Source organism: Sinocyclocheilus grahami, unplaced genomic scaffold (assembly GCF_001515645.1).
Source record: "Sinocyclocheilus grahami isolate Dianchi unplaced genomic scaffold, SAMN03320097.WGS_v1.1 scaffold255.1, whole genome shotgun sequence".
NCBI lineage: Eukaryota > Metazoa > Chordata > Actinopteri > Cypriniformes > Cyprinidae > Sinocyclocheilus > Sinocyclocheilus grahami.
In genome coordinates, this window is record NW_015505434.1 from 528,031 (window position 1) to 540,874 (window position 12,844).

The window sequence follows — 12,844 nt, forward strand, 5'->3', positions numbered from 1 at the left end:
CTTGTGTTGGCTAGTACAGATCCGCTAGCCCCCCTAAACATGGCCCACACCTGCCAGCTGCACTTTAAATCCTCCAGCCTTTAGGTTCAATTACAGCAGAGCTGGATGGAGTCACAGTGGGGTGCCTACGCCTCAGCATCCCCACCCCCACCTGCCGGGAATTAGGCTCGGAATGCTTGGAATGCTCGGAAGCAGATGGCATCCAGTGGCTATCACGTTAACATGCATGTTACCCCTTAATATTCATAATTTAGCATTTAATGGGGACTTTCTTTGATTTCAAGGCCTTTTTTTGTCCCTGTGTTTTTGGCCCTGCCTACAGTGTTTTAGCTTGGCAAAGCTGTGGTGTTTTCTTATAATATGTAATTGACAAGCTTTTTAAACAATAATATTGATAGTTTTTGTTTTTAATGGATAAGGCCACCTTAATTTTAGATGCATGCAGCCTCTCGGTTTTGCAAATATAGCTGTATACCTCATATTTCAGTTTTTCTTTTTTAATAAATCTGCAAAAATGTCAACAATTCTGTGTTTTTCTGTCAATATGGGGTGCTGTGTGTACATTAATGAGGAAAAAAAATTAACTTAAATGATTTTAGCAAATGGCTGCAATATAACAAAGAGTGAAAAATTTAAGGGGGTCTGAATACTTTCCGTACCCACTGTATCAATATAGAATTACATATAAACACACTACCATTCAAAAGTTCTTTTAAGAAATCAATATTTTAATTCCGCAAGAATGCATTAAATTGATCAAAAGTAAGAGTGAAGACATTCATTATGTAACAAACGATTTCCATTTCAAATCAATTCTGTGCTTTTGAACTTTCTATTCATGTAATAATCCTGAAAATTGTATTATGGTTTGCACAAAAACATAAAGCAGCACAAACTGTTTTCAACACTGATAATTATAAGAAATGTTTGAGTAGCAAATCAGCATATTAGAATGATTTCTGAAGGATCATGTGACTGAAGTAATGGCTGCTGAAAATTCACCCGTTGCCATCAAAGGAATAAATTACATTTTAAAACACATTAAAACAGTTATTTTATTTCACAATGTGTTTTTGGTCAAATAAATGCAGCCTTGGTGAGAATAAGAGACTTGTTTAAAAAACATACTCACAGACCCCAAACTTTTGAAAGGTATTGTAAATACATATAATATATACATACATAAAAAAATGCATCCCAGTCAATATAACCCTGCCCAACATGAAACAGCATAGCGACACTATATACACTCTGCAGCAGGGGATGTCCTTTTCATCTTTTATGTTTGCAGCTGTGCATTGTGGACATGCCGCCTCAAACTCTTCACAGTCCTACTGAGGGCGTACCAACTGTAATCACATATGACATGCAGTGATGCCTTGCTCAAAACAACCAAAAAAGCTCTGAAGTAAACACAGTTACAAAGCAAATTCTGTCTCTTCAGTGTGTACAGACATACACTATATATATATATATATATATATATATATATATATATATATATATATATACACACACATATAGAGTGTGCACAGAATCTGAAAGGTTACTTGGTATCTGATATCTGAAATATCTGAAAGGTAACTTAATAAACTTGGTAACCATGTATAAATGCATATTTGTCATTTCAACTTGTGGTTGAAATGAGTATAACAAATACTGGTGGTGTTTAACATATTGTTGCTCATTCAGTGTTTCTGTAAAAAAAGGAGAAAAAAAACAATAATACTGATAAAATAATAATAATAATAATACAGATTATATTACTAATGACAAAATAAAACGCACTAAGGATTAATGAGCTGCTGGGTTCATGAATATTAATCACATTGTTGTTCGCTCCAACTGATATGCTGAAATCACAACAGTGACAATAATAGGTGAGCGCCAGCCAAAGATGCTTGCACATAAGTTCTGTGCCTTCACACTAGAGTTTACGTATGTCAAATACAGCTATGCTGCGCATCAATTGAGATGAAATGAAAACTAGTACAGATCGCTTGACGGAGAGTGAAACTCTTTAGTGTTTGACGAGTAAAAATATATCTGTGCTAAACTTATTCTTAGCCTCCAACTCCCACAGTGGCGAGTAAAATATAAGAATTTATTAGCCAGTGGCTAATGTTAGACATCATTTAGTCCCCGAGAGTGAAGAATTTGTTGCATATGCAAGCGATTTACTCACATTGTAGAGGGTTGGAAGGTCTTATTCAGAACAAGTGAAAATATAGATGGCATGTAAATACTGAAATGAAAAGGGCCAAAAACAGAGCCCTGTGGGACTCTCATGAGGGTTATTTATTAGGTCGCAGGGTCTCAAAATGACAATATTTCTTCCACCCAAATAACATAGAATGAGGTGAGTGACTTATTTCAGCCACTTTCTCATATAAATCCAGCCTAAGACATTACCATAATAATTCTACATTCACCTTTGTCAAGCAATTCTTGGAGGCAGTTTTGCATAAGTAAGGCAGATTAAGCCGGAACAGACTTCAGATATGTGAATGAGTTCCCTCACTAAATTCCAAAGAGATTCACGGTGGTCGAGAGGCAGCCTTGAGCTTTCTATTTACAATTCATGACTGCTGTGCCAAATCCCTGACAACATCATCAAGACGTGTCAGCTACCCACGTCCCATCAAGCATGTACCCTAGCTTTTTGGATGAGAACAGAAGGGGATAATTCCCCTGCCCCCATAAGATCTCTGCATGAAGATCCTTCAAAATGTATTTTGTGTTCCAAAGAAACAATAAATATTCTTTATTTGCTGAATTTTCACATTTATATTTTTAGGAAACAAAAGGATACATTGTCTCAAAAACTTAAAAGATGAGTAAACAAACAAAGAGCACCACACAGACATGAAATTAAATGCTACATGTACAGATGAAAAGAGAAGAAAAAAACAGTGGGACACACTCTGTCTCGAATACTGTCTCTGCTGGAAAGACCATGGCTGAATGCTCAGTGTCCATGTCTTTACCAGAATACAAAGGTCAATTGTGCTTTCTGCCAGTCCTCTATATTATACTTTGTCAAACAATTCCAATATAATCTGTGTTCCTGTCTATTTTTTTTTCAGAGACTACTGTAAATAACCAAAGTATTTTGATTACTTATAGTGAAGTATTTCATTTACTAAGATAAATGGAAATATCAATGAATGATGTGAAGCTGCAACATATTCACATGAACACATTCATAGAATGAACTGTAGATTGGGTTAACCACTTAAAAGAAATGAGAATGACTTGTTTTAGTGTCCTAATAACCACAGAGCTGACTAAAGACATGCCCCATCTGTATTTCCCATCTGGACTGGTTAAAGCATGTTCAGAATTAAAGAGGGTTCAGGTGGTCATTACCAGCTCCTGATGTATAATTCTGTACTATCTATATGACAACAGCTCAGATCATTATTTGAGAGTCCCTTGAGGGTAGCATCACTAAATCGTATTAAAGGTAATAAAATACTCAAGTGTGGCCTCATTTTTTCCAGGACAATTCTCTATTGGCGCATCCCAGGGAAAAGGAGAAATACAGTGAGTATAGGAAGCTACCTCTAAAAAACAGATGAAATTGACTTAACTTGTTTATACTTAGGGCTGATAAATAGGACTGATAAATATTAACTTCTAGAATAGAAAAACAATATATATCTGCTGATATATAATCAACATATCTGTACATTTCAAAAACGTATGAAAAGCATCTCTCGAGATTACATTAAAAAGAAAAGAAAAGAAAAAAATCCCAGATTCATTGCATAAGCAGGTCATAAAAAGATCGTTTTTTAAAAAAAATAATGGAAAGACTTTTTTTGGCATTTTTTGTTTGAGGCAAATTTGTTCCCTATGAGGAAAGGGACTGTCATGTGAAATTCAGTCTTCAACTTTTACAGTTTAATTGGACTGACATTTTGAATATTGCTAATCGCTAGTTTCTATGCAAACATACATCTATAATATTAAAAATGCAGTTAGCCAAAGACCCTTCATAGACTGAAAGTTTGTAGAGTCTTCAACACAGCGATAAAAAGTGATAGGTGTTCAAATTAAAGATGTAGTAATGATACTATGCCAGAGTGAAAGTAATAGGTCTGTGCTGATTTCCAATTTTTTCCAGACAATGCCAGAGCATAAATAACAACATTTAGATTAATGATCCTGTTTGAAACCATAGGGGCCATTTCAACCCCCTGTGAGATTTGGCTAATATCTTTATTTAAATAATTGTATTTAATAACTTTTTAGATCTATCACTTACTTGTTTGCCCTCCAGAGTATAAAGTCTTTTCACAGCGCCAGAATCCAGTTTAATGGCGTCAGTGATGTCTGTGAGCACTTGCTCAAAAGAGTGCGCAGTCTTCTTATTCAAGAGGATCCGGACAGCTTTACGGGGTTTGACACCACCCCTGATGACCGTCACCAACTTGGGTTTGATGAAATCTTTGCTCTCTCGTTCTCGTAGCTCGTTCTTCGAGGTGATAAGTGATGGCAACGAGCGGGATGTGCCCGACTTCACATTGACTGACCAGTTGGGATTGATGTTCTTGGTGTAGTCCACTTTACGGTAGGGTTCACTGGAAGCACACACATAGCTTTCACCTGCCAAGGGCGACAAGGAGAATAAGATGAATGGAATTGTTTTGTTCAAAGTGCTTCAAATGCAAATATAGGTCTTCAGTTATGAATAAAGTACCACTTTTATGAAAACCTATATCACATGCACATCCAAATGCATTTTTGACATCATGTTTGGAGGTAAGAGGTGATTTTAGACATTTATGAAGTAGACATTTAAATACTGTGAAGAATACGGCCTATTTTATATATTAACTAAAAGTTCTAAAAATATAACCTTAGTATTACAGCCTTCATCTGTCAGCTGAAATGTCTGATATATACATATATATATATATATATATATAAATAAAAAAAATTTTGGCCCCTGAGCAATTTATATAAATTTATGAAACTAAGCATGTTTCCTAAGAATGACTTGTTCTCCATATGTAAAAAAGTTTTGAAGAGTTTGGATAATGCACTTTAAAGATATAAGAAAATTACTGTTATCTTTTTTCTGTTATTTAATAAATCATCATGGCAACACCATTCAAGATATCCAAAATCCGTTTTCAATTTAACATCTTCAGTATCTGTGCATCATGTTGACAAAGCTTGGTGTGAATTGCCTGATTCTCCTAGGAGGAGTATGCATTAATTCACAGCATGGTTTTTCCATGAATCCATATCCAAACTAAAAATAACTGACTTCCTGTTGGTCGTAGCTAATGACTGTAAATTAGAAAGTTGTCCAGCATGATGAGTACAATATATGTACTATGAGTTTGGTGACTGTAGGAAAAACTAACCCTACCCAGTTTTGTCAAAAGATGGCGCTATAGAGTGCCTGCTCCAAGTCCATCAATGAGCTTTTGCCAGTGTCTAACTCTCATTAATACTGATGTGTGTGTGTGTCGAGTTTCATGAAATTCTAAGCATGTTAAGTGCCTTAAAAACACCTCAAAAGAATATTCAAGTTTGACACATTGCCATGGCAACATTATATAAGATATCAAGAATCCCTTCACAGTTTTACATCTACCATGTTTTGACATTATTCAGGTAAAGTTTGAAGCAAATCAGGTAAAAATAAGAGGCTGATTTAAAAGCATTTTCTGTTGCCAGTTGGTGGTGCTATAACTTTGACTCATAATAGTCACATCTATGTGATCATATGGCATCATACAACAAACAAACTGCTGAAGTTTCATCAAAATCAGACAAAGTATGTGCAAGTTATAACACATTTCCTGCTTCCCTTTTTTTCGCTATAAATTCATCGCCACACCATGGCCAAACCATAAGATCATGTTGACCGTGTTTGGTGGTGATCAGATGAAAAACCTAGGAGGAGTATCACAAATTCCACAGCATATGTTTTTCACAAAACCCAGAATAGCTGACTTCCTTTTGGGAGGTGTGTGCTACAGAGTCCCTCGAAATTGGCCCTATAAAGCAGTGTGCCACGGGCCCTCCTGGTGATTCCCCCATGTGAATCTCTGCCTGGCCCTGATGGCCGCAAATTTCAATGAGTGGGCCAAGTTTCAAGAGTTTTTGAGCATGTTAAGGGACCCAAAAACCCCACAAAACTTAAAAAATAAATAAATAAATGAAATAATAATTTTTGCAAGTTAAACTCAAAATAAAACAGGTAGTTGTGAGATAAAGTTCAAAATAAAAGTAGTCAAACATATAAAGTTGCAGTTACGAGACATAAAGACACAATTGTGGAAATTTTTATAAAACCGCAATTATAATACAAAAAGTTGCAATTGTGAGAAAGTTGCAACAGGGAGAAATTACAAATTGTGAGAAATAAAGTCTTATTGTGAGATATAAAGTCATATTTCTAAAATATTAAGTTACAGTTCTATATATAGGCACAATTGTAAGATATGAAGTCACAATTTTGAGAGTTGTATTTTTGAGATATAAATTTGCTATTCTGAGATATTGGGCCTTATCATACACTCGGCGCAATGCGGCACAAGGCGCGGCGCAAGTGTTTTTGCTAGTTTCAGCCCAACGCAGTTCTCATTTTCCTGTCCTGCGCTGCGTTGTTTAAATAGCAAATGCATTTACACCCATTTGTGCGCCCATGGGCGTGCTGGTCTAAATAAGAGGTGTGTTCAGGTGCATTGTTGGCGCATTGCTATTTTGAGAAACTGAAAATAGACTGGGCCATAGACCAACTCAAACCTGGTCTAAAGTCTGGCGCAATATTTTTCTTTGTTATTTAAAGAGTGCGTTAGTAATATGCGCCTATAGGCGGGTGCACAACGCGCATACACTTTGCTTATTACACACACAGCAGCACACAAACATTTTTAAAAATGAAAAATTACATTCCGCCATGTAAATAGCAAAGACGTCATGGCGCGAGCTCAACTGGCTTTTAAAGGGGATGGGAGATGAGACTCTGATTGGTTTATTGCGCGTTACGCCCCAAAAACACTCATTACTCGTTAAGAGAATAGGGACAACCCGTTTAGACCATGCGCCTGGGCACGCCGACCGTTTTACTGTCGTTTGGGCACGCCCTGAGTGCACCTGCGCCATGCGCTTTAGACCATGCGCTTAGATCGTTGAAATAGGGCCCATAGTGATTGTGAAATATAAAGTTGCTCTCATTTATTTAGTAGTATAAATATAATAATAAAATGTATTTATTTTTTTTACACTGAGGAGGAAACATGCTTCCATATGAAACACCTCAGTGTCTCATAAAAAAGTAAATACAATAATATACTGCCATTAAATGTACATCTAATATAACCAGAGACTGCAAAGGGCTGGGTTGAATAAAAACACACTTAACCCATCTGTGACCCCAGATCTGCCTCTCTACACTTTTCAGCTCTGGTTTTGGACAAAGTCCAAGGCAAAGTATTTTCCTTTTTGCAGGAATTCCAATGTAACTGTTAGCAAGTATGCACTTCCATTCACATAGCTATACTTCACAAACCAAAAGACCTTATAAATGAATACCACAAGAATGAAACATTATTTACCAAGAAACATTGCCTAAATTCCTTCATTATGGAGTTCATTATGAAACGTTTACATGACTAAACTTCGGCTTGTCTGTTAGATATTGTGTTAATACTTAAAGCCCCTGAAAATGTGCATGACAGCATATAGGCCATGCTTTTTTATGTGTGATGATGGCACATCTTGGTACTAAAACAGAGACAGCTGGTCTGAAAATGGAGCTTTGTCATCCTAAGGAGTGCAGTGCTGTTGGGACAAAAGTGTTTGTTTCGTCGCGCCAGGACACAGCATCACAGTATGTAAAGGGCGTAACATTTCCGTTACACGCTTGAGGTATTCGGCCAATCACAATGCACTGGATAGCTGGCCAATCAGAGCACACTTCGCATTTCAGAACGATGAGCTTTGTAAAAATCGATGTGTTTCAGAAAGGCGGGGCATACAGGAGCAACAATAATGTACATTATGTGGAAAATAATGTGTTTTTTGAACCTTAAACCGCATAAACACATTGCATTACACCAAATACACAACATAATGTTATTTTTAGCAACATCATATGACCCCTTTAAGGTCGAGGGGTCAAGATGATATCAGGAGTTGAAAATGTGACCATTCAGCTGGATTTGGAGGCCGAATTCCACTTCACACACACACTGAGATGAGACATTCTCACGAACACATAAACACACTGAACTAGAGCAGTCTTGAGTAATGTAGAACATATGCACAGATATGTTTGAAGTGCTTCTCAAGTCCAGAGCTGCATTTCTGCAGCGCAATTTAAATCAAAATTTATATCCAAATAGCTCACCCCTTGATCTTTACAGATCCAATTCTGTTGCAAACAGTGAAATAAATACCTTAATGCCACTTACATTTGGAGTTTATAACCTCACATATAAACACAAGCTATGTGAGTCTAGATCAAGCATATGGATGAATGTTTCTGAATATATTTAAGTGTCAAACAGAAAAAAATAAAAATGAGCAAACAATGACCATGTCTGAACACAAATTATGGTAAGTGACATCACTCTTGGATGTGCATACTATGCACACCAAACTATTTAGTTTCATTACATAAACACTGTCTACTCAGAAAATAAACTGAAATATCATCTGAATCTGAACAGCAAAGTCTACATCCCCTGGTGAAACTAGTGGGCTTCAAACTAACATGAAAAATTATATATATGTTTCTCATCTTAGTAGCTAAGAGAGGCAACTGAGAACAGATGACTCACCTGGTGTGAATGAAACGTTTTTTTATTCACGAGAGTATGAAGAGATGTGTGATATAATCATGGTATGTGAGCTTTAATGCAATATTTCATGTTTAGTGTGCAATTCAAATTAAAACAATAAGCCAAATTTAAGACATAATAAAACCAAAATGTCTAAAACAAAACCCAAAACACCAAACAATGGAAATGTCATGCATGCAAATATTTTTTAAAGCATTTTCAGATAAATAACTAACAATTAATACTTAGAATATAGCCAACGTTTAGTTCCACCACTGACCCAGAACTACAACCATTCATCCACAACATAAATGTCATTGTTACCGCCACTGGATCATAAAAACTAAATTTCACTCCATTTGCCTCAGAAATAGGAGGGAAGGAGGGACTCCCAAGGCACTGGGCTTTATTAAGCTGAGAAATTAACAAAAGGCTAATTAATGAAGTAGACTCCAGATGGGGTCACTATTACTGATGAAAAACTGACCCAAAATCAGATGGCAGCTATTGTAATAATATGTGTGTTGGAAGACAGAAAAATAGTAATACTGATGTCATTCACATGGGACTCAGGTGTGGACTGGAACAACCACTGAGGTTATGAACCCTCCATCACCCTCTCATAACCAGTCTTGATGTCCAGATGGGACCCTGATGTACCCATCATTCAACAAAGTGTGGTGCGCCAGTACAGTAAGTAGTATCTGTAGCTACAAACACTCCAACATAGTTGCCTATTGCTGGTGATCTTTAGCAAGTAGCATTCATTAATGCTTTGATCATGTGTGTGTAAGACTTTACACAGATTTGTAACAAAAGAGAACTAAGCCAACCCTCAGTCAGCGTGAAGAGATGCTGAGCTTGGCACTTCACATGCAAAGCACTTGTACAATTGCATCATTGAGCAAACACAGAGCCACATTCTGCGTCACAATCTCACATGCTGGACCACAGCAGCTGCACTTGTGCTAGCACACTAATTTAGTAAAAATATATACTCATACAGCGTGAATTGTTTAGAATAACGTGATTTGCCACGTTAAATTCTTTAATTATGCAATGAATTCTGCTTTCACTATATTATTGAAATACCATAGCGCAATAACAACAAGGTCTGGATATTTGGGTTGGTTTTTATGACAGTCCAGTCTACATACTATAAGGGCTATATACATATACAAATATGTATTCTAAGAGAACATTATTAACATTTAGATACAAGTTATACAATCTTACTTATTCATTGTGACTGAATGCTGGCTTTGAATGACAAGTGACAGTCAAAGCAATATAGTTCACCCCCCAAAAATGGCAATTCTGTCATTTTTTACTCACTCTTATGTTGTTCTAAATGGCTTTCTCTTCTATGGAGCACAGAAGGTATTTTGAAAATATTTATGACTCAGTGTTTTTGTCCATACCCTGAAATACAGCTGGGTCCAGTGGGACCTGACCCCACTGACTTTCATTATATTGACCAAAACAGTTCAAACTAAATATTTTCTTTTTGTCTTCTGTTAATGGCTTGACAAGAGGGTGAACAAATGATGACAGAATTTCATTTTTGGATATCCCTTAAATATCCTGTTCCATGTCTATTTTCAAGTTGAGTCAGGGAAGGAATGGGCCATGACGGTGGCCTTAAATGACTTGAAACTTACTGTGTCTTAATATACTATTTCCTCAGCTGATTATGAATTAAATAAACATACAGTAATCTTGGTTAAAACAATGCTAGTTACTGCTATCCTACTTAGCATGCATGGGTTGCAATGTTTAAAGTTCACTCTGAAAATTAGACACAGATTTATTTACAAATACAGTGTATAAACACTTTTTATAACATTACTGGTGCATTTATTTATTTGTTTGTTTTTAAAGTATGTCTTTGCAATATGTAGAACAATCATGCCAATAAAGTACACTCTTAAAAATGCTGGGTTAAAAAGGGACAAACCCAGCTATTGGGTTGTTATTGGGTTATAACCCAACCGCTGGGTCAAAACAACCCAATAGCTGGGTTTGTCCCTTTTTAACCCAGCGCTGGGTTATATTTAACCCAGCATTTTTTAGAGAGTACAGAAAATTGCCGTGTGAATTTAAAATCCAGTGTTTATGTGTGTCAGAGACTTGGAAAAGTTATACTCTAAAAAATGCTGGGTTGTTTCAACCCAACTTTGGATCAAATATGGTCTAACCCAACTTTTGGGTTAACATTTTCATTAAAAAATTTAACCCAACAGCTGGGTTTGTCCAAGTTTGACCCAAAGTTGGGTTGAAACAACCCAGCATTTTCTGACTTGCCATGTTGCAACATTGCAAACAATGCATCCTTACAATGACTTGAGTATGATAATACCAGTGATGCTTTACTGGATGTATTGTCACATGGGGAAAAGAATTTGAAGTGCCTGTTGTGTCTATCCAGACATTTAGACCTTTGCAGTCTCACCTTCTAGTAACTCATCCAGGCTGGTGATCTTCTTCCCTCCTTCCATAGCATAGATGTTCCGGACTCCTTGCGGTAAATTCACATTGTCCGAGAGGGAGCGGGTGAGCTCCATCAGCAGCGCGTCGAAAGATCTGAAGCGGTCACCGGACACCGCGTACACCAAGCCATTGAAGTACTTATCACCGTTCCGATAGAAGCGAACTTTTTTCGCTTTCTTCTCGGAGGTGAGCGACTGCAGTGTGCGTGTGCGGTAGAAACTACAGTGCGCACTGTGAGCGGGACTGGGCACGAGTCCGTTACCCCGCGAGCCGGAATGAGAACCGCCACTGCCCCGCGGGGACCGGTGACTCTTCTCGCGCTCCTCGAAATGCTCCCACTCGATGCTTCTGCTGGACATGTTTATTTCCTTTTAGTCAATGCGCGGATCCTTGAATAAATTAGCTTTGTTATGTTGTTTCTGCTGGTTTTCGTGTTATTGCTTCCTTCTTAGGACTTTCAACAAATTATGCATTTAAGAAATCAGTCAAACAACAGTCCAAAAGCTGTTCTCTTCAACTTTTATACAGCTAAACAAAGAAGTTGTTAAAATATATATATTAGTCCCAGTAGTCCACAAATCCAAGAACTGTACAATTCAAGGACAGACGCTAGTTGAGGTGAGCCCCGGTCATGATGAGATGAGATGCGCAGAGCTGTATGTGCGCATGCTGGACACGCGTGACCGTCCGCTGTTTTCTTCATCCCTCCACTGGCACTCAATCAGGCCAACACTTACCACACACCTTCATGAAAGAGAGGACGAGAGCTGCTCCTCCTCAGGGTCCTAAAACGTTAATTTCTCTCCAAAAGCGATGCTTCTGCGTGGCCCACTAGGGGGCCTCACCATTCAAAGGGGCTAAAATTACTTAAAGGGGTGCTATTATGCTTTTTCACTTTTTCAACTTTAGTTAGTCTGCAATGTTGCTGTTTGAGCATAAAAAAGATCTGCAAAGTTACAAAGCTCAAAGTCCAATTCAAAAGGAGATATTTTATTTAACAGAAATCACTTTTCAAAAACTACAACGAACGACTCGTTTGGACTACAACGCATATTTTCCGTCGAACAACCTAGTATGAGAGCCTGTTCTAGTACACCCCCAAAACAAAATCAAGACTTTGTAAAAGAGCATAATAGGACCCCTTTAAAGGGATAGTTCACCCCATAAATGAAAAATACAGAGAAGGGTGTTCCTGCACAACTGGACCGCAGTTCTAGGACCCTATTCTTTTGTAACAGCGCCACCTACCGAATTGGATAATATAGCGGAGGCTGCAGTTTCAGGACCGCATTTCTAGGACCCTGGTGTCAGATATTTAAAGGTTTGTAGAGAGGCAAGACACAAGACTCAATAATGGTTCAATGCATATTTATATACTATATATACACTCATTTTTGCAATAACACATAATACAACATCATAAAAAAAGACCATTTTCCATCAGTTGCTGCATGGACAGAAAGGCTGTAGGCTTCAACTCCTGAGAGAGATTAAAAGAGAGAGAGAGAGAGAGAGAGAGAGAGAGAGAGGGAGGGGGGGGGAGAAAT

At 37.4% G+C, this 12,844-nt stretch overlaps 1 protein-coding gene across 7 annotated transcripts in view; it reads right to left on the reverse strand.

Annotated features, from left to right (window-relative positions):
* LOC107598728 (serine/threonine-protein kinase DCLK2-like) overlaps window positions 1-12,004 on the reverse strand; it is a 53,809-nt gene extending 41,805 nt beyond the window's left edge. For all 7 annotated transcript variants that reach the window (XM_016290141.1, XM_016290140.1, XM_016290143.1 and 4 more), the window contains exons 1-2: window positions 11,260-12,004; window positions 4,271-4,611 (exon numbers count right to left, since the gene is read on the reverse strand). In XM_016290141.1, coding sequence (XP_016145627.1) covers window positions 4,271-4,611; window positions 11,260-11,656 — 738 coding nt within the window. In that variant the 5' untranslated portion in view covers window positions 11,657-12,004. The remainder of the gene's footprint in view (window positions 1-4,270; window positions 4,612-11,259) is intronic.
* Between the last annotated feature and the right edge of the window lie 840 nt (window positions 12,005-12,844).